Raw genomic sequence first — 27,175 nt, forward strand, 5'->3', positions numbered from 1 at the left:
GGTTTGACTACGTTTCAGAATATCAAAGATTTTCTATGCCTTGCCCAGGCCGTAAAGCATGTTATCAAATTGGTCACATAAGCTTCAAGTGCAGTTTGCCGAGAAAGTAAACAAAATGATTTTATAATGGCAAGAGCATCAGTATCACGACTGCTAATGCCTAATTTTGAAAAAAAAAACAGCGTTATCTATACTAATATTATAATCTATATTAATATTATAAAGCTGAAGATATTGTTTGTTTGAACGCGCTAATCTCAAGAACTACTGGTCCGATTTAAAAAGTTCTTTTGGTGTTAGATAGCCCATTTATCGAGGAAGGCTTTAGGCTGTATATCATTACGCTTAGATTAACAGGAGCGGAGCCACGCGGGTGAAACCGCGAGGCAACCGCAAGCGCAGCTAGTACTAAATAATTACTTATTTCTGATATTTTCATTCCTCTATAATATCATTTTCATTAATGAAATACGTTAAAACAACTAATCAGGCTATTATTTAGTGTATCACAAAGAAGTTTGTTATATAATAGACTTGAAGGCCATAAAAATAGTGTGATTAAAAAATAAATCAAAGTTTGCGAAAAAATCATATTTTTCTAATTTTCAATTGGGTTGGGGCACCTCAAAACATCAAGACAGGTAAACAATATTTTGTATGCTGAATTCCCTCATTAAAAGGCACCTTTCTGTCACTATGCCTTTTGAAAAAAACAAAAAAAAATTTCTTTCATACATTATCACTCCACCCTAGTATGCATGTTTCTCTTGTACGATCTTCTCTCACGGAACCGAAGTTTTCGCTCTGAAAAATAAACAAGTCACTGTATTGACAATATAGTTCGCTAAATTATAATAAACTAAATCTGTTATTACCATAAACAACCGGTTGTTTGTTTCTGTTACCCGTCCGAAAACAATCTTTAGTAAACAGTACTACGAATTCAGTCTTTTGGATGCCAATCACTTTTTGGAAGATGTAAACAGCTTTTGAAGATTAGCAAACTGGAGATCAATAGATTAATTATTCATTCAAAGTGTGATTCATTTCCTTTATGTGAACATTAAATTTATCGTTTTCAATGTTAGGACTTTAGTGTTTAAATTAAACATAATTTGAAATTTAAAACTAAATAACTTTAAATAGTGAAGGAGAAAATATTAATATAACATATTATTTCCCCACCTAACCTTAGGAAAAATCTTATTTAGCCACTGTTTTACGTGTTTTATTGTGTTGAGCTGCTTATCCCGAATTATTTGTAAAAGCAAAACGTTTAATTGTAAAAAATAATAAATTTAGTGTTTTGGTATAACATGAAAACTACTGAAGCATGAACAAATAACAGTTGAACCAGTACAATGATTACTAGGGTCGCGGACTATTCTATGAAATTCCAACAATAATTCAACACAGAATAAAGCTACATAATATACGCATCAGCTTTTGTCGTCGTTAATTATTTATCACCATGTAGGTATTACTTATTCACACAGTAAATATGATTGTTTGAAACAAACTTATTCATTGTATATAGTTCAGAGTAGAGTGGGTTTTATATTATTATATGTATATGGTCCAGCTTGATGAATTACCTACACTAAAATATATATTGTACCTACAGTGATTATAAAAGAGCTAATGGCATATCTTAGCTGTTGAAAAATGAAAATCGATTTATTATGCCGATACCTATATTGAGTATTGCTACTCTTAAAATGTTGTAAAATGTAAAGCTATAATATGAAATATACATACGTATTCAATCCATCCGAGTGAGATGGCTGCGGTGGCGGCCACCTATGTAGATGCGCCCGCCACATTAACTGACGAAAAGTCATTCGGAACTGCCTTGACATTGAACAATACAGAACAAAGTTAATGGCCCCGTTCAGTAGCGCCAATGCATCCATCAGCTCGCCAAACAGATCGTAGCACCGTTTGAAGAAACATCGTCCTAAAGCCCCGCTCATAAGACCCAGAATCGCTTGAGGTAGCTCCGTCACGAGGAACAAAAGCAGTACAGCCACTAGCATTTTCGTGGTTCTATTTGTTCTCTTGTCGCCTTTGCACTGACGTTTTATAGACTTTTCATTAGCGCATGCATTGTTTATACGTATCCTCTTTTGATGCTCATTGGCGTTGTAGACCTCTCTTATTAGCCAGATGCTAATGACCGTCAGAATACAACAGGGTAGCAATTTGATAACGACGGCATGCACCCAGAAGTTTATCTTGAATAATTGACCTTCTTCATCGGAATCTACGTGATAAAGTATCATGGGACCATTTGGTTCTAGCACAACCGCTGTGTGAATATCGAATACCTGTTGAATATAAATTGCATATTATTATTTATATCATATTTGTATAATCACAATAGAACTCTAGTTCATCGTTGTATTATTATGAACCTAGTAATTAACTTAATGGTAAATAATACATTAATTGTTCTATACCTTAAAACAAATATAAACATCGGAAATATATTATTTTTTTTAAAAATAAGAATTAATTCAATAGATATAAAACGATGAATTAATTTAAACACGATTAATTGTTTTCCGTCTTCCTGGTAGCGGTGCTAATTCTCAATTATTACTAAATTTAACTTTGTAAATTGGGCCGCCAAAAGTAGTTAAATGTCCTCGTAATCGAAGACACGAACTTCCTTTTATCCTGGCGCTATTCAGAATTAATTTACGTGCCGGGTAATCCCGAGCTAACAGTAAAATAGTCACATTACTTCCTAGTACTAGTTCAACCAGAAAGGATTTGTCAATACCGACTAAAGAGCGCCAGATTTACCAATTAAAACGAATGTAGATATGAACAATTTTTACAGGAATTTATCATATCAAAAATAACGAATTCCATGAAAATTGACAGTTCAATACGTACATCAATGGACAAAATATCGGAAAAATAGGACAATGAAACGAAATTAATCTTTAAGAAGATTAATTTATTTTAAAAAAGTTGACGAATCCGAACGTTGGGTCCGAACGATCAATCATTTCAAAAAAATAAATTGGTAGACATGAAAATACTAATGAGGAAATAAATAATTGAACCGTTCTTTGTAATCGTAATATTTTCACAGTCCCAAGAATGTCCTCATTAATTATTTTGGTACAAGGAAATCTGATTTATTGGAAACAAATGACACAATCCAATTAATGAAATTAAAAGAAAGTTTGTAAATTGTAAATTTTTCCGCACGAAGTACTCACCAGGAATGTGGGGATACAAAGAAGGGGCGGTAATATGAAGCTGCTGAGGATAGCTGTGCTACATCGCCGCTCTGTACACAGCACATGACTCCTGTCCGAATACCTGATAGGAAATATTATAATAACATACAAAATTTAAACAAATATAACAATACAAATCTATAAAATAATGCATAAATCTGCTTATAAAGATACTTCTGAGCAATCTCCCAAACAAAATTAATTAAAAAAATGAAATTAAATGAATCAATGGTTTTGTATCAAATTTTTCGTAATAGAAACCTGAAATTTAATACAATTAACAAGTTGAATCGAAACATTTATTAAATTTTCCCGCCACAATATTACAAATAAATAACATCACAATAACATAAAACTTACAAATCTGATCTCCGACGGAGAGAATTCGAGTAATGGCTTGGTCATATTTTAATTTAGAACTTAATCTATTATTTCTTATTATTTGATGTATTGTTGAGATAATTAAACGAGTGTCTGATTGATTATTAAGATGATTGTTTGATTGTTTTATTATAACTATGCCTTTGTTATAGCAGTATTAATTTTTTGCCACTGGCATGATTATAATCCGTACTAATATTATAAATGCGAAAGTAACTCTGTCTGTCTGTCTGTTACTCAATCACGCCTAAACTACTGAACCAATTTGCATGAAATTTGGTATAGAGATATTCTGATAACCGAGAAAGGACATAGGCTACCTTTTATTGCGAAATATGTACCACGGGCGAAGCCGGGGCGGACCTCTAGTAATCTATAAAAGCATGCAGACTGCAGTCAGTCAGTTTTTTGGGATAGTTAATCCTCAGTATCATTATTAACTTAATTATTAATCTGTAAAATCTTTCTTTTGACTAACTGAATTTCGTTTTAATTGGCGGATGAAGGATATCGCGACTTTTTTCCTTCTTCTCCAGATTTCCTCTCAATCAAAAAGTTGAGTTATCTAACACGTTTAATTAATTTTAAATAAGATGTTGGTTATTTTGTTTTCCAGTTATATTTTAAGGGTCAAAATATGAACTCTTATTTATGACTTAAACAAATGCTTTAGTAATATTAATGTCATGTTGTTCTTTCGAGACACTCAATTAATGATGTAATTAAAATCTTTTTCATCAATTTTCCAGAAAGCGGCCATTGTATAATATTAAAATAGTTGAAAGGAATTGAAAAGGATAGACCCTTTTGTAGATACAATTTCATTCAGTTTATTCTGAAATACTTATGAGTAGGCGTATACACAGTTCTATTTCAAAGAGATAAGCAGGAAAAAGGACAAAAGATAAATAGAAATCGTATGTTATCTTTAGACCACTTTAATGTTATGTAAAATGTTAAGTAAGCCGATTGACGGTAAATCGTAGTACTTATCTACATAAAATAAACTCAGACGAATGTATTAAGGATTTTTAAGTGACTCAATCTTTGTCTCAATAATTTGATTAAAATTCAAATAATGGAAGTTAATGGTTGTTTACTTTCAAAGTATTTTCTCAAATTCGAGAAGTGTAAAAATAGTATTTCTGTTTTCCTACGTTTATGAATTGCAGAAAGATCGTAAAATATGATGTTTGATATAGTAAAAACAGCACAAAATCCCTCGAGCTAAGCTTAAACAGAACCCAATTTGAAACACATGTAGAAAACAAACTTTAAAATTCTAAAAGAATAAACTAAATCCACATTTAGTTACAGATCGTGCCCATCAAACATTCACTTACTTTATAGCCACGTATCTCCAGATAGCGAGCGAGAGTGTCAGACAAATGGACGCCGTGTGAAAAATCTGTGCGAAATGCATGTGGAACAGGAGATATGCCGCCCACTTGTACGGCATCTCACGTTGCCCGGGTAATATCTACAGAAATTATCGAGTTTATGGAAACCATTGATTGCAATTGATAATGGTTTATTTATTTATTTATAAATTCTTTATTTTACAAACACAATATGCCAAAAGCAGGTTATTATAGGAAGCAATTGGCGGATTAGCTTTAAATACAGTAATTTAGGTTAGATTTTATGATGTAAATTATTTTATTTATAATAACTAAGTACTAATAACAGATGTCTAACTAATGAGTTTATCAGTAAACAGTTGTTGTTATAAGTAAACTGATATCCATTTTATTATTTTATTAACAGTGAGCAAAATAGAAATAAGATGGCATGTGAAACTTAAATTGTCTTTTCCAATTACATATATATTTACCTAAGTATTCTTTAATTGTATAATTTGAGTTATTCTATTATATTAAGCAATAAAGATGCGAACCTCATTCAGAAATAAATACCAATACCTGCAGTAAATGAATACAACTGCATTAAAATCAAACAACATAAATATTTGTTTTAAATCTGTTAGAGCGCAGTTTGTTATTACAGCACGCTGTAACATGAACTTTGTGTATTTATTAAAAAACTTCTTGATACATAAATCAAATGGAATCGGTAGCTATTTATCTAGCGTCTAGACCTATAATAGATATCTCACTTCGCAATTCGCATTATTGTTTATGGTGCAGTACTTTTCTAAAATTCTACAGTTTGTTTTACTAAAAGCAACGCTTATGACTACCGATAAATATGATCGATAGAACCTTTTGATTTATTGTCAATGTTTTAAGAACTTTAAAGGATATCGTCTAGACGGGAGATAGTGAAACGAGGGTCGGGTAATTTAATTTAAATACACTATTTGTTCTTACACTGTAGGTAAAGGATTTCAATATTGACAATACTGACAATACATTGCTGATATTGTCTTACCAGACTCTATATTATATGATTGAACTCTAAACCCAATAGATTAGTCTATCAATTGCCATTTATGTAGATCTACAGTCTACATGTAATGTTATATTATATTTCTTCTGATTCTGCTTATTTATTATGTTTTAAGCGTTCATTTTAAAACAATATAAACGATTTCAGTTAAACAATCATCTCTATACTGTGAATTTGTTTAAAATCAAACTACATACACATTTGCACTACCTTCGACTCACAAAATGTTATCCGTATACATTTCAGAATACTATTAGTACTTACCAAATATCTATAAATCGCGAAGGGCACATACTCCATCATAACGAACACATCAGCCACGGCCAGCCACTTCAGCAATCTGTTGATCGGCGCTGCAGCGAGGTCGCGCCGAGTCAGCACCGCTACGTTCAACGCGTTTGCTAGTGAACCGAAGAAACAAACCTGCCAACGTATTAAACACTTTATTTCTATAACAATAAGCTCTTATTTTGTACTTGCATGTATAATGAATGCGTAATTATTAGGTCAATTAAATTTCATGGTAAAGTATGAACTACAGGCTGTTACGCCGTAGCCAGATCGTGTGGCGTAGCACAGCTACGTTGAAAGTTTAGATAAACAATCTCTGAGAGTCCATTCATATTAATATATTCATGATGGTAAAACAACTCCGATACATTTTAAATTACGTAACAAAATTATAATATTACTAGCGGTCCGCCCCGGCTTCGCCCGTGGTACATATTTACGTTTTCTCTACATAAAAACCATCCTCGTACTTCAAGGAATATAATAAAAAAAGAATTATCGAAATCGGTTCAGCCGTTCTCGAGTTATGCGCTTACCAACACATTTTGCGATTCATTTTTATATATAAGATTTCGTGCTTGTATCAGAAAATAATGTATTTTCAAAATATTATGGCAACTGTCATATCGACATTTATTTAATCTCTTGTGGTGTGAAATTTGTTATCAACAAACGGTCTCTTGCTCATTATAATATTCACATATTTTATTAGCCTGAAATTATTTCTGAACTGTAATAAAACAATAGTATAAGTTAGTCGAACTAAGTTTACTAATGAACTAAAGGAATAAGAAATTTTGCCATACTTAGAGTAGGTTTCTATACTTTATATGTCGATTGCTCAAAGTTATCTACATTATTTTAGCGCTACCAAAAAGAAGCAGTTTGTTAATTAGGTACTAACTACGTACTATTCTCGTTTGATTGCATCCATAATTTACTTTTATATTTACATTTATTAGCATTTTATACAATTATGTTAAAACATACCAACATTTAAAAAAAGTTTAATAGACACCAAAAATCATTGATAATAATAATATTTCTGTTTCGCGTTTCTTATAAGCCCTATTAATTATTATAGATTTACAAATATAAATATTTGCCGTAATTCAGAGGCTTCACTGGAATATCTACATACTCGTAATGGCTCTTTATGTCCGTCAGCCACAATTTAGGGATACATTATTAGAGCTATGTATCTCATCATTGAAATTCCACACTGAACTGTATTCGATCCAACCTGAACACGAGTTTAACATAGTTTTAGTCTTATTGCACTAGTTCCTACTCGTGTATGTAGGCCACTCAATGAAAATAATATAGTATAGTATTTTCTGTGAAGTACTATCTTAGTTTTTGTATTAACTAAGTTATTTTTTTAATCCTATACTATTTTGGCTTGATATCCATCATAAAAATGGTGCAATATATTCTAAAAAAGAAACATATCGATAACGAGAAATAAAATAAAAGGGTTATACTAAGTAATAGAAGTTATTTGAGCTTGAATATGAACTCTTTATTTTTAATAGATATACAGGGTGTCCCACTATTGGTATACTAAGCGCGAAGGGCCTTGTAGTTTTGCATACACTGATCACGTAAAAAATACTTAAACAACAAAATTACGTCAAAAATTTTTTGCTAAATTTTTCCTGAAAATCCACGTTTTCTTCTCTAGCTTCATGCAACCGGCATATACCGCTTCTCTTATGTGAGCATTTTGTCTATGAAAACATAATCTTAAACGAGAGCTCACGTGCTGGTGGCAAAATTGGGCGGGTTGCTTGTTATGGGTATACACATAGAGTTTTAAGAATTCATCTATTTGAAATAAAAATGCGTCTGGAATTTTATAAGTATTTTTTACGCACTCAGCGTATGCAAAACTATAACCTCCATTGAGCTTAGTATACCAACAGTGGGACACCCTGTATATTAGCAAGTCAGAATGAAAGAAGAAAAGCAAAAGGGTCTTCGAATTATTTACGACTGAAGCGTGTAATCTTCAAAGAAATTTTAGATGTTGTACCTAATTATAAATTATAAACTTTGTATTAAATTTATATTTCAGGTACAGGGTAAAGTTTTAGTGTGAAGTAATCCATATTTAAAACAAATAAGAGCTTTTTGATGTAAAATACACACATAGCAGCGTAACAAATACGTATCTAATTTACCTTTTTGGAAGCGGGAAATTCAATTACTTAATCTAAACTGAAATGTATAGTCGCCGTTAATTTTCTCTCGTTCCATGATACAATTTTATATTCCTATCCGAATAAAAATTTACACCGTAAAAACATTTTATTCGTTATCTACTTAAAATATCAGAGGAAATTCGCTGCGCCAAACACGAATGTGCAAGATATTTATCAGCATCGCATCGCCCGGTAATGAGAATGGTAATCTAGATGTTTAAGATATTTTTGTGTTTTTGTCTAGACGAAGGTATTCTAATAAGGGCGTACGTCAGCAAATTTAATGCGCATTAGCGTCTGTCAAAGTGGTGGCTGTGACTAAATCCAATTATAGAACTTTCCAGTTGATTATAGTTTACACCGAGGACTTGTGTCTTGATTGGGGACCGTCTTAACAGTAAAGCCGTTTTGTGGTCGCATCAAACACCATCGCTCATTGGGACAGTATCATCCCCCTGGTGTTGTAAATGAGAGGATTCTGAAGACGTTTGAATAGTTTAGATAACTCAATCACACGGATGATGACTGTAGCCATCGTTTTGTAATTTTGTATGAAATTGGCTTAAATTATCAATCCCAAACTTTGGGCAAAGGTTTCATACCGATCACTTCATGTCAAAAGCGATTACTAGCATTCTTGATATTATAGGCATAATAACAAAAATAGTAATGATAAAGAAGGTAAGTACGAGTTGATAAACTTTAAGGTAAGTTTACTACACAATAAATTGTTTCTCTAATTTTGAAAGAGATCGTTTTAAGGACTCATTTTAAGGCAAGTTCATAGAAGCTTAAAATAACTTCATGGGAAGCAATAGGGGAAAAAATAGCTGACTAAGCAGTTGATCATAAATCACAGTCAGTCTAACGTGACTATTAAAAATATGAGAGCGGCGATGTCAATCCGTCGATCAGCCGAGCATCGAGATCATAGACAAATGATTATAATTATTTCCTGTTACATTAATTTATCAAACCATTATTCATTTTGACACGAAACAATAACAAATGACTGCAGAAAAGTTATCAAATGATTTACAAATGATTTTATTTATTGAAGATACTTCATTGTACCAGTAATAACATCAGATTAACATGGAAACCATGAACATAGTAACAATAAGGCCGCTTATTGTTTAAAGCAATTTCTTCCAGGCAACCATAAAAAAGAACATGTACGATGATGTATTTTGTAAAAGAGATAATGTTATTTCAAACGCGATATATTATGCGACCAACGTTAAAATGTAAACAAACATCGTACTCAATACTTATGTAAAATAAATTGAAAGTAAATAACAAAAGTAGATCAATAACTCGAAATTCATCAGCAAATAATCGGAAGGGAAGCATTAACGAGCTTAATTGATGTTATTTGATATTGTTGCTCTTGAAAACTTGTTAAGAGCCACATGTGGATGTGTGCCGTGTTTACAGCCTTTATTTACTTTACCTACTTCTACAAAGGATGCTTTTAGTTAAGTATTTCGTTAATTATTTCGTAAATATTATTATTTTCGTAAATATTAGAGCTCTTTTATACATCATTCCTTTCTTCCTCTTAATTCTTTCCTTTAAATTATTTTTTGTCCTTATAATATTTTTCCGCTTTCTTTTATATCCATACAAAGGAAAAGATCTAAGACTAACCAAAAAATTCGAAATCAATTTTTGACAGTTACAAATCAAGTTTTCTAACGTCTTATTTTCTTATTCTTTATATTCCTCCTCCTCCTCCTTCAAGATCACGGACCATACTCAATTCAATAATTTTCTTCTTCAAAATATTTGGCATATTTTTATAATATTCATACCTACATACATTATGATTGTATTTTTTAATATCATAAGGTATAAAAAGGTTATAAAAGGTACAAAAGTTGAACGAGCAGAAACACCCTTAAAGTATCGCAAACAAGATAATAACTGCATCAAAATTCAGGGAAAAGTTTAAAATATCATTTGGAAATTGGATTTTCTTGGCACATCCTTGCCCTCTGTTTTGAAGCTGAAAACAAGTTAAAAAGCTTTTCATAATTAGTAGAAAGTTACAACTATTTGCAATTAAGAATAATGTGTGAACATTAACTATATTTACAATTTAGGTAATGTTTTCAGTTGACGCGTTGAAATTGACGCAAGCACTTTCGCGTGGGTCCGGTATCATCACCATATATATTTATAGACTGTCCTAATTACCCTAATAATCATTTGTGGCTACGTGACCTAAGTTTCTTATCAAATATTAGTACTTTACATTCGAGTATAAAAAGATAAGAGATAAATAGCTATAAAAAAGTTAGTTTTTCAAGTTACAATATTATCTAGTAAAAAAGTAATTTCGGAAACTACTCCGAAAAGAATTCATCTATTTCATATTTCACTATGAATTATAAATATGACTTATTTATATTAATACTAGTACGCATGTATTTTTCCTGCCTTTAAACATGCTATAAGCCTGTTATATATAAATTACATCTGATTAATAATATTCCATGGAGAGAAAGTTACCAGAATAAATAAAATAATTTAAACAAGGTTAGTGTCTATTACTGTAAAAATCTAAAGAAAATCAAACTAAAAGAACCCAAAAAGCTTGATTAAGATTGAAGTCTCAAAGGGGCAGATGTATTTTACATACCGTATACTGATTAAAGAAGAACTGGCCTGAAAATAAATTCGCAACCGTTTGTACCTACTTAGATATTTACACGTTATTAAGATACAAATAAACTTTTTTCCAAATTGTCATTATGTTTTCCCGCTATGTCTGGAACAGCTTAATTGAATAAATTGGACGTACACTCGATAAAAGATTGTTATTTATAATAATACTATTTATTATTCACGTAAAATACATAGCAAGGAAAGTTTGCTTAAATTAAATATACAGTAGATACAAAACTGTCAACAAAATATAAACTTCTATAAAGAATATATCAAGTTGCGGTCACGCCTTGTTCTGATCCCGTCTGTAATTTATTTTGTGATCCTTGTTAAATAATAATTTAAAGTCTTTACAAACATAAACATTTATATTCAGATCTTCTCTCGGTATATCCTCAATAGATTAATTATGTCAAGCCTCATTGAATTTATAGTTTTTTTTTGTAAAATTGATACTTGTTTGGTAGTACGTGGTAGGTAGGTACTAGTTTTTTTTAATAAACGATCTTAAAATTGTTTTATGGATGCGGTTGTTTTATTTATATGTATATGTACTAGAAACCAACGAGCTTTTTTACTAATGTTCCATAGCGAAAAGTCTATTTTACAAAGTTACTATTATTTTTTTGAAGTTCATTTTTCGACTAAGGTTCATTTTACATCTACGAGTAAGGTTTATTTAGTTATACACGTTTAGATAACATCAAAACGTTAATGAAGAGTGTCATTGATTGATTAAAAAATAAATTGGTGAACAAACCCATCGATAAATTGACATTGCATTATCATTGACGAACGGACACACCTCTTTAATTTGGAAAAAAATTGTAAGAGGACCTGACACTTAACTAATCATGGTCTCGCATGTTGTTGACAAGATATTGATTACATCAAATTTACGTAATTTTCCCTGCAATAATTGAAATGGAAAAATTGCACTTAAAAGTTTTCTCGCTTTAGGTTTTATTTCTTTCATTCCATCGCAACTAAAAGTTAATTTTTCATAGGTCGTAACAGAAGCATTAAGTTAAATAGAGTTATAAAACTCGTCTGACAAAGATATTAAAGTATCATAACGTTAAACAAGTTAAAACGCAGTTGTTACATTCACCTAAAGTTAAATAATAGTAGATTCACAAACGTATTTATAGAAATAACATTTTGATATGTTTGCGCATTTAGAAAACAATGGAAAATATATCATTGCATTTTCAGTAAAACAGGACGTCGCGCCAAACAATAATATGATGTAGGTACATTGACAGCAGATGAAATAATACTTACAATGAGACTGATGTATCCATGTATGCTATTGTATGCCAGGATCAAGTCGCGTAGGTTGCCATCACAATAATTACAGCTCGGTTCTGCGGCCTTTGTCAAGTTCAATTTCGAGCGCCATCCGTCCACTAATTTAACCAATGTGCCGAAATCAATAGACTCGTGGTGACTTTTCGTTGAGCGTTCCTTCAGAGCAGAGAGAAATTGTGACATATTAATAGTCTTATTTCCATCCGTGCTCTCGGTCGCAAACAACATTTCTTCAAACAAATTAGTCAAGGCTTGTGTGATGTTGGATGTCGCGCTTTCTTCGAAAGCCATTTTCTCGAGTCTCAATAAGTATTCATAGCTTCCTTTGGTATGAAAAACATGTTTGAGCAAGAATCACTGGTTTCGAGTGAATATCTCCGAGGAGCTGCAAAGAAAGCATCATCTTAATATTGTAACAAGATTTATGTACGAGCTATATGCTGCCGCTCGTAGGAGCGTAATTGAATTTATAATGTTATCTGTATGTGTTTCGTATAAGCACTAAGTAAGCACTATTTTTGGGAACAACATTAACATGAATAAAATTATAAGTGATATTAGGGGAAATCAAATTTACTCCCACGAAATAACGTGACTGCGAGCCGCGTAGATAAAAACCTAATTAGTTTAGACTATGTTATGATAAAAATAGTCCAAGAGCATGTTTTATACAAAAAAAATGTAACCAAGCTTGCTCTGAAATAACTTCTGTGTGATATAAAATCAGACAAAGTATATGTATACGATTTGTCGAAGAAGGAAATGAATGCCATACCTACACTATACGGTATACTCTCATCATTATAATTACGTTGTACTATTCGAACATCTAAATAAAATAAAAACAGGCATTGAAGTGCAAATATCAGACGTTAAAATACATTACATCTGTATCGGAAACTCAATAAGGAAACGTTAGATTTAATCTCGCATGAAAGCTTCGCTGTTCAGATGTAGTATATTTTATTACTGAGCAATTTTTTACACTTTATAAACGAGACTACGTACATATTTTTTTAAAAATACTTGTAAAAGAGATTCGAGCGTATGTTATGTAAATTTAAATATTGTAACAATATGCTTTGTTTTATGATAAACGAATTAAATAATATCCTAATAGTTTGAGCTTTCAGCTCACGACAATATGATGGATCATTTTCATGAATCACAAACGTTGTTATATTTTAAATAGCTGTTAAATGATACATACATATTTATATATATATGTATGTATATTGTATATCTTAATATAAAATATTCTGATTTTATTTATTGTATTTATTTACTTATTACTTATATAATATATTTATATATTTATTATTACTTAGTAGGTACCATATAAATTAAATAATTTTTGTGTTGTATTGTTAGCATGTAGCTATATTTCAGTAAGGAAGAGGGAACTTCCCTACTACAGGTCTATATGACTTAAAGGGAAGTTCCAAATGATTGTGACCACATCTGCATCGCCATGCTGATCAATAAATAAATTGTTTAATAAATTGTTTAAAATGATATAGAGGTAATATTAAACTGTAGTTTAAATAATAAGCAACACATAAATCTAACTTTTATGACGTATACAATCCGGTATATGAGTCAGGAGAATTTCGTAGGAAGTTGTAATTTTTCATGTCACAGATCAAATGAAAGATAAATCCCGCTCACTTTATATAGCACATGAATTATTCAAAAATGTATACATACATATAAAAACGCGTTGAATTAATGTGTAAACATGTTATGATTGGATTTGTTATTTCAATGGCTCAGTGGGATTTGGGTTTACACACTAAAAAGTAGGCTACGATCCTCTTATCTGTATTCGGCATATCAATGAAAAGTAAATAATAAACGTAAAAGAAAAATATTTTATTGCCTCCAAAAGTATACATATAGTGTTTTTTTGAGTTACCTACTTTTATTTAAATCTATAAGAACTTATCCAAAAAAATGGCTAAACCTAATGAAAGCTTTAGCTGCCGAACTAAGCCATGGCCTGTATAACAGCACTCGCTAAACCCACTCTGACCTTTTTTATAATGTATCCTTAATGATAAGGTTCTTAATTATACTTAAATGTATAAGCCTTAAGAAAGGCTGTGAAGGAGCGGGTGCGTAAGTGTAGGTATGTGTGTGTACATGTGTGTGGGTGTGTGTATGTATGTTTTCTATCTACTCGAAATAAATTTTCTGTTTCGTCAATTCAAATTAAAATTTTACTATTTTACGCTTCAATCATTACTCTATAAATATTATTCGATTGTTATAAGCGATTATTCTTTTTGTCGGGCGAGGTCTTTTTCCTAGAAATTGGATCGAACTGACGGCTTCTATTCGTGTAATTTTATGCCTTCTAAAAATTATAAGCGGTCAAGACCATCTGTAAATTTTTTCAGTAAAATTCGCAGAAACTAAATTTTTTACAGCTTTGTTCGAAGCTTTTATAATTACTTAATAGGCAGGCACACCTTTCGGCAAAAACCAGGTACTTAAACTAATATTTATACCGAATCATAGAACACCACTACCGAGATAACACGGGAAACGTGAGCTTTATATTAGATTTAGATGTAATAACCCTGCCATTTATTAGTCTCAACTCAGAAGTTGAGACTAATAAATGGCAGGGTTTGAAGGCCGTTTAAAGAACCAATCAATGCAACAAATGTTAAATAAATCTGCCTACTTCAATCTCACTGCGTGAATAACTAGTGACTAAGTTTAATGTGCTAATGGCGATTCAACCAGGCTATTTCCATCCAAATTATTTTAATTTGTTCCATAATACTATTGAAATCGTGTATTACTGAAAGTCCAAAGTCTTCAATATTAGTATAAATAAATAGAATATTATATTATAGTCTAACGTGACATATTAGTTCCTATAAACAAACTCACGTAGTAACAAACTTTGCTCTATGTACCTATTTTTATATCGTTTAAATTATAATTTACTAGCGGTCCGCCCCGGCTTCGCCCGTGGTACATATTTATGTATTCTCTACATAAAAACCATCCTCGTACTTCAAGGAATATAATAAAAAAAGAATTATCGAAATCGGTTCAGCCGTTCTCGAGTTATGCGCTTACCAACACATTTTGCGATTCATTTTTATATATAAAAAAAAGATTAGTAAACATTAGTTGAAAGTAAATAGGATTTATATTTGATTATTTTTAAAATCTGTCGCCTTTCAGATATTTCAATATCTTCACTGGAAAGTGGAAAATTAAATAAAATCAACCCAAAGCAACAGACTATAAGGATTAAAATTAGATTACTAATTGGAGAGCAAACTTCCTCACCTGTGACAGACATTTTCATTATAAATACAATTTGCCGTGTCAATACCCATTCTAGAAATATCTTTATCCAACAAATTTATACAATTTATAATCAAAGAAGAAGCTATATTTATTTCATAAGACTATTGAATATCATTATTATTTTCTCGATTAAAATTTCGCAAGATCATAATATTTACGCTACTACTTATTTAGACATATTATGCTAGCTAGCTGCTCTGCGCGGTTTCACTCCCGTGGCTCCACTCCTGTAGGTCGTAGCGTGATGATATATTATAGCCTTCCTCGATAAATGAGCTATCTAACACCGAAATAATTTTTCAAATCGGAGCAGTAGTTCCCGAGATTAGCGCGTTCAAACAAACAAACAAACAAACAAACAAACTCTTCAGCTTTATAATATTAATATTATATAATATAGATATTAAACTGTAAACAAAATTTATTCCTTTTAAAGCTAGAAAATAAATCAACATTTATATCGAAGAAGAGAAACAAAACAAATTGCTAGTAAAAGAATCGATGTTACTTCTGGTGGTGGTTATTTACTGACTAGCCCCCCTAGTCAAGTGGCTTTCTGTTAGCGTAGCGTTCAATAGAATAGACTACAAATGTATGAGATTGACGTAAGCAGCCCCCCTAGTCAAGTGGCTTTCTGTTAGCGTAGCGTTCAATAGAATAGACTACGAATGTATGAGATTGACGTAGGCTGTAGATAAACGTATCTATCAGTCATGCCGCCGCATCCTGCGGCGTGCCGTGTCATGCTGCAGCATCCTGCGATACGTCGCGGCATCGTGGCATCGAAATAAAGTAACTTGAATTCTAAACTGATTGAAATAAGATTCAAAATAACTTCATTAGTAATAAAATCCTCTGCCCTGCCATGCCACGCCGTGCCGGCAGTGGGCGCCGGCCCTAACTTTTATGAATGATTTTGAGAAGGCTATTTACAAAATAAATGAGTTTGTTCATAATCGTAATCACTTTTATTATTTTATATACCATTCATATTATGTAAGTATGTAGATATATCCGAATAAGTAAATATATTTTCTAGCTATGCTTTGGAACCGATTTTCAAAACATTTGGATTTGTTTTTTCTATTAGGCCAGAAATTACTCGAGTCGGTCAATAGGATTACTTGTTCGTCAAAAGAATCTTAGAAACTCATTACTGGTTAATTTTCCAAGCCAGCAATTCGAAACGTTTAACGTACATTAATCTAATAGGTTATCATAATTCTAATGTTATATGTATATACTTTAGTTAATAAATATGTAGGCTCGTAAGTTTAGTTTATTTAGGTATAATATGTTTCAGAATAAATAGACAAAACATACAATCATAACAGAGCTTTAGTATTGTTTCTTCTTATTTTCGAAACATCGAATCCACATCGTTCCCTTATTCTTTAGAAATGTTCTATCATATATTGTTTGGGACAAATAATATACTTATATACCGTACTTAATACATTTTATTAAGGGTCATGTCAAAACAAATAGAATATTATGTTTCATCTTCAGTTTAAATTAAATTGCTACATTAAATCATAATTCTGAAATTGTAAAGTAATTGTTTACCTGACTCATTTAAAATATCAGAATAACAATAAATTCTATGAACCTATGAATTGTACATTGTAATAATATAGGTATTTTAAAAGGTCGAAAATCCGGAGAATACAAGAGGTTACAATACAAATTTTAATTTATATATTAAATTATCATCAAATCATACTGAATATGTCTACCAATGCGTGAATAATTCTATGTATCTTTATAATATTTTGTGACAACAAATCTTATTTACCCACGTAATATTAAAGTTTATAGACCGTGTTATGTATTCAAAAATCAACTGCGTTTATTACAAATTTTCAGAACGTACTAAACAAAGTACTTATGTCGTAAAACAATAGGCTCTTTTTATGTGCTTGCTATGATACCACTAATAAATTAACCTGGATTAGTCTGACGCTGCCTTGTTTGGTAATCGTATTTCTTGGCGGTTTCTATTTTCGCAAATCTATATTTTAGTACGCATAAACTGAGTATTTAGACGGTCATAAATCTCTTTTATACCATCTTCAATTACTGCGTAATTGCCAATTGGTAAGAATCGTTCAAGTATAATTTTATTATTTTATTCGTGTATTTTTAATGAGATACGAATGTTTAATAATAGTCTAAAGTTATTGTCTAGACAACGTACCCATACGATACTCTTCTTTGGATATAAAACATGTGTTTGTAATTCAATTATTATAAATATAAGTTCACATATTTGGTTGGTAGTGAGACAGTTATGTAAGTAATATATTATAAGAAAACAAAGAATAAATGTTTCGTTATAATATATTCCAGTGGTTCCAGTGTTTCGTTATATATGGAGATTTTATCAAACTTTTTTGTGCTATGTATCTACAACTTTGCTAATAAATTTTATATTGTATAGTTCGTATTGATTAACCCGATTTTTGGCACAAATTCTGCTCCTTGACAGAAAGAAACAAACGTCCAAAAGCATCCGCAGTAATCAGTCAATAAGATGTTATTCAACATAGGATATGAGACTGGAGACAATAAGATGAGAAAAAGGATTTTGTTCTGTATGACAAAATAAATACATACAATATATTTTATGTTTTATCCCATATAATACCATCAGGAGCAATAATTGCCCAAACAATTATTGTTTTAAAACAATGAAAATTCGATGTTTTTGTAACATGGTTTGTATGGCGAGCTCTCATTTCTATAATACTTTTAACTGATTCCTGCCAGGTGACACTGACACATTTAATTGTTTTGTCTTCGTGTTCAGCGGGGATAATCTATGTTTACACGAGTGGTTTTAATTCAGAGTGCTCTTTATCAAGCGGACAAGTGTGATAATGGATAAAAAATATCACTATGATTTTTGATAGCGATTAGTTAATATCATTACGTGCCAATAAATATTACCTATAAAATAATATTATTACTAATATTACCTAACATCTTAAATTTCAATTATTTTTTCATTTGTCTTTACATAACATACTACCTTTGTACTTTTTGTTATCACGCGACAACTTTTGGCGATACAAATTTCCATACATTATTTCACCCCTTTCTAGGCAGGTATATTTCACCAACAAGAAGTACTCCATCTTCATATATAAAAATTATATTTAAGAAATAGTTTTATAGCTAGTCATCGTGTAGTTATGAAGCATTTTTATATAATACTAGCGGTCCGCCGTACATGTTTATGTTTTTTTCATTCATAAGAACCACCCTCGTACTTGTATATATGTGCACCTATATAATCTAAGCATAACAGTTCACTAAGGTCGAATACGAGTGGTTGCTCGTAGCAAGGCTGCCTATTTATACCAAAAAAACCTTTGCGAAGTTCTAAATATACCTCATAAAATATATGACATAACACAAATATAAGATTACAAATAGAATCACGTACAGAGCAATACAATTTATATCATGTTAACTCGCTAAACGCTACACTCACAACAAGAAAATAAAAATATCAAGCGAAGTGTATCTAGTAGGTATTAGTACGATAGCTTTATAATATTACTAGCTTTCCGTAGTAACAAACACACACACACATCCACACAAACTTACGCATTTATAATATTATAAGTAGAATCTGTGGATAAACTGAAAGGAAGAAGGAAGTAACATGATGAAAAAAATCTGTGCGTGTTCTAGTGTAGGTACACACGTAAGAAGTTCAACTTCTTTATGACCTTATTTTTCAAAAAATAATTTACTATATGCAACTTTACAGAAATACGTCAATCACGCGTGTAAGGGATAAAAACAAGATGGTGCGTAACGGAAAAATGTCACGCGTAACGAAAAAATGTTACACTAAATTTGTTTTCCAAACCCGATAAAGAAGTTTCACTTCAATAACGACTGCGTCAGGCGTCTTAGTTTAATAATATGCCGTTGATTAATTCAATATGAAAATATATTCATTGAAATAATAGAAGGAAAATACAGATAAATCATTCTGTACATTTTTATGCCTCATTACGAATAAAGCTCTATTATTCTAGTTATGCATATTATTAATTTTTTTATTCATAAACTATCGATGAATCTATGTGAAAGTAACTTTATTTCTATCAATTTTAATGTGAACACGTTTTCACGGCTAAGCCACTGAACCTTTAAATTTGCTACAGATGACTAAACCTTAGGAAAGGCCATAAGGCTTCGGATTGTGACAAAAAACAAACATTTTGGGATCGAAACGAGGTTTGAAATATGTATGAGAAACGGCTATCAGGGATAACATAAAATATACGCGAGAATATAATAAAATATTTCAACTTTATTGTATGTGGGCACAAAATAAGAAATTCATTACATATTAAATTATTAAATTTGTAATAAATTATTTCAATTGAAAACGAGGACGATTCTTTGTGCCAAGGAAGTATCCATCCAATATACTCGGATTCTGATTTATTAATATTGAAGATTGCCGGGAACCATAATTAATTGCTATATCACTTTCACGAGGCAAGATTGTGAAACTAGCCTTACGCCCCGCCGCGGCTCCGTCTGTTTTTATGGTAAATTATATCTTTTGTTTACCTCCTTCGTGATGATATGACATTAAAAACATAAGGTATGCTAGATTAAATTTAAACAATGTTTTGTATGGGTAAAATATAACGTGCAAGATGTAAGTATTAGGTATAAATAACGTGGAAAAAGTAAATTTACCTCCAATGTTTCTAATATTTTATATTATAAATAAATTTAAATATCAAGAATTTCATTGCGAACAATATAATTCACGTATTCCAAAAATCACATCATAATTCCACATCAAAGAGAAATTAATTTCGTCGTAGGTAGTATATGTGTGTAAGGTTATGAAATAATTTTATTATGTGCAAAATCAATAAAATACTTTTATTTTATCAAGGCAAGAAAATATCTAGGTATAATAGGTAAATAACAAAAAATTACGTACTCAATGGATTTATCAAATAGTTGTGGTCAACGGATATGACGTAAACATAACTAAAAATAAACACATTACAATAAACAAATCCCAATGTCGCTACGGTCACACTTTCTTTGAAGCTAGCTTGACGACCAACAACAATCATTAATTATTGTCGTTAAAAAAGCAGAAATTGTTTGTATTGGTAATATGGTTTCCATAATCCAGTGATTAAACTATCCAGGGAGTATTAAATTTAAATAATTAGCTCGTAATTAGCCAAATAATCATGCTAACTTTTGTAAATAACGTTAAATATTTTTCTTACGTGATTGATTAAATCTAAATCTCCGTAATTATCACCTCATAACAATACATTTTAAACAATCTTAACTATAATTACACTATCAGACTAGATATAACAATGATACAAACTCACATTCATAGCGGATCCAACAAGATTTTTACAGAGTTCACATCACCAAGATCCACTTTTAGATTTTACGATCCAATATTGTTCTGGTAACGGGAAATCTCTCCCGCCCTTTCACACCGCTCGCTAGCCACAGTCGAACTGAGTTCTAACAGTTGCTTCGGGAACGCGCTATCATTTTCACCTATTCTCAATTGAATAAACTCTTGAATTAATTTGTAATACTGAGCACTTAATTAATTCCGTTTGTCGAGATACGTTCTTGCTTTCAGAAACATTGAATTTCAAACTTTTGCTGTTAAATTATTTCTTAGGGTTAATAAAAGGATTTCAAGCCTCGTATGAAAGGTGTGGAAGCGATCTGCATAATAAAATAATAAAAAGCTTTAATGGAACCCTGTTATCATTTTTAATGTGAACATGTTTGCGCAAGTTTGACCACGTCTCCGCTTATCGTCACAGGCTGAAATGGCTGCCTATCAGATATCGCCGGGATGCTCATGTGCTGCATCTACTGTTTGGAATTTTATTCGATCCCAGAACCCCGCCCTATTTAAAAAATAATTTTGAATACGCTCGTAATCATGGGTTGAATTTGAGATCGAACGATACTTGCCTCCTTAATGTACCTATACATAAAACAAAATTTGTTAACACCTCATTCACTGTCAAAGCTATTAGACTATGGAATCAATTACCAATAGCCATACGCAAAGCTAGATCCATTGATGTTTTCAAAAACATGCTCTTTGATTACCACATGTCCTTAATTAAGTGATGACTTTATATATTCTTTCTCTTATCTGTATTTATTTATTTTATTATATATTATATATATTATTTTCTTTATTGTTGTAAATTATGTATTATTTATATTCCTACTTTCTTAGTATTACTATATTATTATTATATATATTGCTTTGGTATGCACCACCTACTTGTATTCTTTCTTTGTTACTGTTTTCCTTGGTTGGGTTACCTGGAAGAGATGGCTCTGTAGCCATAAGGTCGCCTATTGTGCAATTTGATGTATATTTTACTTATTGTTATTTCATTATTTTGGTGTGTACAATAAAGCTTTCATTCATTCATTCATTCATTCATGTTTGGTGGTTTCTAAATCCTTTACGTTTCATGGGAAAGATTGATGTGCGGTATGCTTTTTATCAGGGATAGGTTTCTACACTAATATTATAAAGAGGAAAACTTTGTTTGTTTGTTTGATTGATTGTAATGAATAGGTTCATAAACTACTGGACCGATTTTAAAAATTCTTTCACCATTCGAAAGCTACATTATCCACGAGTAACATAGGCTAGGTTTTATCCCGGAAATCCCACGGGAACGGGAACTATGCGGGTTTTTCTTTCAAAACGCGAGCGAAGCCGCAGGCGGAAAGCTAGTATCGAATATAATGCAATCAAAACCGCGGTATGTAGTAAGTAATTTATTTTACTAACATGTCATATGCAATGTATGTACGTTCATTTGATTCGATTTCACAAGATGACATTTAGCTAGCTGATAGCTCAATGATTTCGTTAGCAGAATCCGATCGATTATAATAACAATTAATAATGGGATTAGTTAATACTGTGAATAATAAACGGGTTCTTCGCAAATAAATAAATCTAATGATTTTGCCAGTTAAATTGAAATGTTATTGCGGAAAGGGTTGCATTTATTTTAAATGCTTTTATTGAACTGAAACTTATGAGAGAAAACTTGCAAGGTCGCGTCATGGCGTTACCATCATGTCCGCGTCATGGAGTAAGTCGACGATTTTGGTATCTTTGTATCTAGCCAAAGAAGTTTCACTTCTGACATGTGTGCTCGGCACAATAATATACTCTTTTGTATCTGTACCCACATAAATTATTTCATAGTGGCTCCTTCATCGCCATATTTACTTTTAAATAGCGTCGTACATTAATTATACATTCATCCTTATTAACATTGCTTTTTCAGTTTCTGAAGGATTGTTTTATCCTTGAAAAGTAAAGCTTTTATTCTGTATTCATATATTTTAAATCCTTATAAAGGTTTAAAAACTATTAATATTATGTAAATGTGCGTTAGTTGTAATTTAATTTGTTAAACACAAATAATAAAAGAAAAGTTTAGTTTGTGTTTATGTAAAATTATCGTCTCTTATCAACAACCACATGTCAGAAAGTATAAAGTACCAATAATCCATTTAGCCAAACAATTTTTTTTCGTATCAAAACAAGTCAAGACAACATAAATATGTTGTATCATTTTTTAGAATTACATTGAAATTGCACCAGCACTTTTTTCTTTGCGGGAAAAAAATAACAGCACTGTGAATCTAGCCATCAAAGGAAAGTGTAACGTCGGAAAGTAAAATATGCTTGCACGGTTTCCAAAATAAGCTCAAGATTAATGCCTACGATATAATACCTATTTATGAGAAACGATATAAAAGCTTTAGCAGAAATAATAAAGTTTTTATTGACTATAACAAGACTATAACGTACAAACTGTTTTGCTTTCTATTATCCTTTTTATTTATTTAAAACCTCAATTTTAAGTGAAGGATACATTCTTCTTGGTACAGAAAAATAAGACGATAATAAGATCTGTCAGTACCATTGCCCATTGATTTCCCTTTAAATTGAATGGAAAGGAACAAGGTTGCACCCTGTAGGTAATATTATATAAGCGTTATTTCCGCGATATTAAAGGGAAACAACCTTCGAGCATGACCCAATTGACGAAACAAGGATATCGGCTATACGTATATAACATAAAAACTATGAAAATATAGCCATTGTTACGATATTCCACTATATTGCATACTTACAAACTCCGTATTTAATCAACATTCATAGAATATTCGATGTAATACATTTTATATCAGGCAATTATGCTTACATTTGTCTGATATTTGTGGTTTTCATTGTAAACAAAATAGATACAATTCTGTGGTTTTAATCGGGGAAAATTGCAAGTAAACTATTTCATAAGAACTATTCAAATAATTCTTCACTATAGTTTAAGCTTTTAGATTTATTTTTAAATAGCTAAAGATTTTCTAAGCCGGATTAGGAGTGGCCGGTTGAAGACGCTTTAGAAATTTACTCAAATGCAGTAATACGCTATTTATGGCAGCGTTCTATCTGGTAAATTGATTTATATTTTTTTCTTTTTTTATTGGATTTATACGCGAGTTATGAACTACACCTTGAGATAATTGAAACGTGAGCTTTATGTTGGTGATATTCTGAGTTTAAATAACTTATTTGTTTATTTTAACAGTTTTGTTACACTGGTTACAAACTTTTCAGTAGATCAAAACCAGTTAGACAGATGATACACATATCTACACCTTATCTAACTATAGGATTAAAGTCTTACTTAATTCATTATTACTTTTTTGTTAAATAATCTTGATAGTTTTTTAACAAATACCCTACCTCATATAAACATGACCTAAAAACAACAACCGATTTTGTGTGACAATAACGCAAAATATTTTTTTTTCAAAACATAGCAAGAAACAGTTCAATATTTTTCCATTAGTTACATTTTATTTTTAGCTTCCGTACTGAGAATCAAATCCCTAATCGAATTGAAATGCGCGAAGTCGTGTTATATTTTGTTACATTAACTTCAAATACCTACTCTCTTACATTATTCGCGTTTCGCTTTGATTTCATTTGACTACTGCCAAAGGAAATATACAAAGAAGAAATAAGGAATAACTCAGTGTATTTGTACCTTTAATGAATCAAATAATTTCAATTTCGTTAAGGAAAAAAATGTTTTGTTTGACTCTGTATTATTATTTTTCTTTTCTTGTAGATACCGGTTGTTACAATTTTTCTTTGGAAACATGAACTGTCAATCGTTAGATAAAATTTCGATTTCCTAGAAAGGGTAAAGCCGTAAGTGCTTGGGCGTATCCTTTATGGGTTTTTATTTCTGTTTCATTTCACTTTGCGTTTTATCTATGGCACTCTACGTGCGTTTCAGTAACCATGTCATGTTGCCATTTTTCTTGTAATATAAGAAAATTATAATTAATTTCATATCTAAATGGATTAATTATATTCAAAAACTTTCTCAAGTTAATAAAAAGTGTGTTTTCTACAGACTGTACCTTCTTTCCGTCCGTCTCTCTCTAGACTTCTTCTTCTTCTTATAAAAAGGATATTCTTCACATTATTCAAGACTAATCGAAAGTCCATCATCTAGAGTTCACGGGTTAGGCTAATATAATCACCTAGGCAATCATTTATCATTATGCATAGATATATTTAGTGCTTGTATTCATTCTTATTATTAAAGGCTACCTATGATATTTTTACGGATAGTTTATATCATGTCGTCTATCTTAATACTATTATAAAGGCGAAAGTTTGTATGGATGTTTGTTACTCTTTCACGTAAAAACTACTGAACCGATTACAATGAAATTTAGCACACATATAGAGGGTAACTTGGATTAACACATAGGATAGGTTTTATCCCGGAAATCCCACGGGAACGGGAACTATGCGGGTTTTCTTTTGAAAACCCGGGCGAAGCCGCGGGCGGGAATCTAGTGTCACGATAAATCCTTTAAAACCATATTATGTTGTAATTCCAGGTATGATGTCGTTAGCACGTTTTGAATGTTCATAAGCGGCGTATATGCTTTACTACGCGCTATTAAGCTTTTGCTCGATTCGCATTTTTACGTCTAAATACACAATAAACATATACGTTACAATTTATTATTATATTCATTTTTTGTATTAAAGTGACTATAGTATAACAGTACTTTTAAAGGGATTTCGTGGTTTGTGGTAATTAAATAGTTGATTTTCACAATAGATCTTAGTTTTAGATCTTATTTTTGTAATACTTCTCATGCAGCCGGTCTAGAGAAAAAGTACAGAGAATAATGACACATATAAAGGAGAACTAAAAACAAAAACAATAGAAAAGGCTGCATGAAATATAAACATTAACGAATTTAGTTCCGTAGTCATTGTCTACAGTGTAGCTACGTACTCCGTAGCACTTTGCTTAAGATGCGACTAAGAAACAAATACCTTTAATTATTGTTGATTGAATAATAAACGAGTATATTTTATTTGTTTACAATAGTATTTAGGCAATAGTACTAAAACATTTATGTAAACATGATGAAAGGATATAAATGTAGTGAAATATAAAGAAATAATAATACAGCAATAATTAATACAACTAATAAAAGAAAATAAAACAAAGCTTATCAAAAAACTTACTTATAAATCTAAATGTAACTTTTCTTGTCATCCTTAAGATCTTGAAGAAATATTGGAACTACGTTTGAGTGAAATGAATTATTCTCAACGGCTTTCTTATGAATTTTATTATAGTTATATTATTGTTTCTTAAACTTCAATCCCACACTAATAAACCTTATTATTTTATGAGTAAAGATATTTTATTACACTCTTAGTTGTTTTTGTTTATTGTTTGATAAATTACTACCAAATGAAAGAGATGAATAGTTAATAGTTATAGAATTACTAGCGGTCCTCCCCGGCTTCGCCCGTGGTACATATTTACGTTTTCTCTACATAAAAACCATCCTCGTACTTCAAGGAATATAATAAAAAAAGAATTATCGAATTCGGTTCAGCCGTTCTCGAGTTATGCGCTTACCAACACATTTTGCGATTCATTTTTATATATAAGAAGATTAGTGGTTTAAATGGTTTTCATAGTATTTAGAGCACAAAGAAAACATGTGTTAATATGATACAACTTTAACAAGTAATAAGCTAAAATGCCAAATCATCCCATAACTTCATAATTTTAACATGATTATTGGCAGTTTTATTACTGAAAATAAAAATATCCCGCAGAGTTTATAAGTAAAACATTATCGAAAATAGTTTACTTTTGGTTTAAATATAAAAATATTTCTAATTGATTCGATATC

The 27,175-nt window shown here is 31.0% G+C and overlaps 1 protein-coding gene across 1 annotated transcript; it reads right to left on the reverse strand.

Moving 5' to 3' along the window:
• Positions 1-752: 752 nt before the first annotated feature.
• LOC149901860 (G protein-coupled receptor dmsr-1-like) lies at positions 753-21,356 on the reverse strand. Its single transcript, XM_090110823.1, has 7 exons — positions 21,244-21,356; positions 12,494-12,905; positions 6,309-6,467; positions 4,979-5,115; positions 3,234-3,336; positions 1,759-2,327; positions 753-804 (listed from the first exon to the last, which is right to left on the reverse strand). Exons 2-7 carry the CDS (start codon positions 12,809-12,811, stop codon positions 783-785), a joined length of 1,308 nt encoding a protein of 435 aa, XP_089966949.1. The 5' UTR covers positions 12,812-12,905; positions 21,244-21,356; the 3' UTR covers positions 753-782.
• Between the last annotated feature and the right edge of the window lie 5,819 nt (positions 21,357-27,175).

The sequence above is a fragment of the Colias eurytheme genome, chromosome 16 (assembly GCF_061535395.1).
Source record: "Colias eurytheme isolate Ceu_HAF_F1 chromosome 16, ilColEury1 Martin Lab GWU primary, whole genome shotgun sequence".
NCBI lineage: Eukaryota > Metazoa > Arthropoda > Insecta > Lepidoptera > Pieridae > Colias > Colias eurytheme.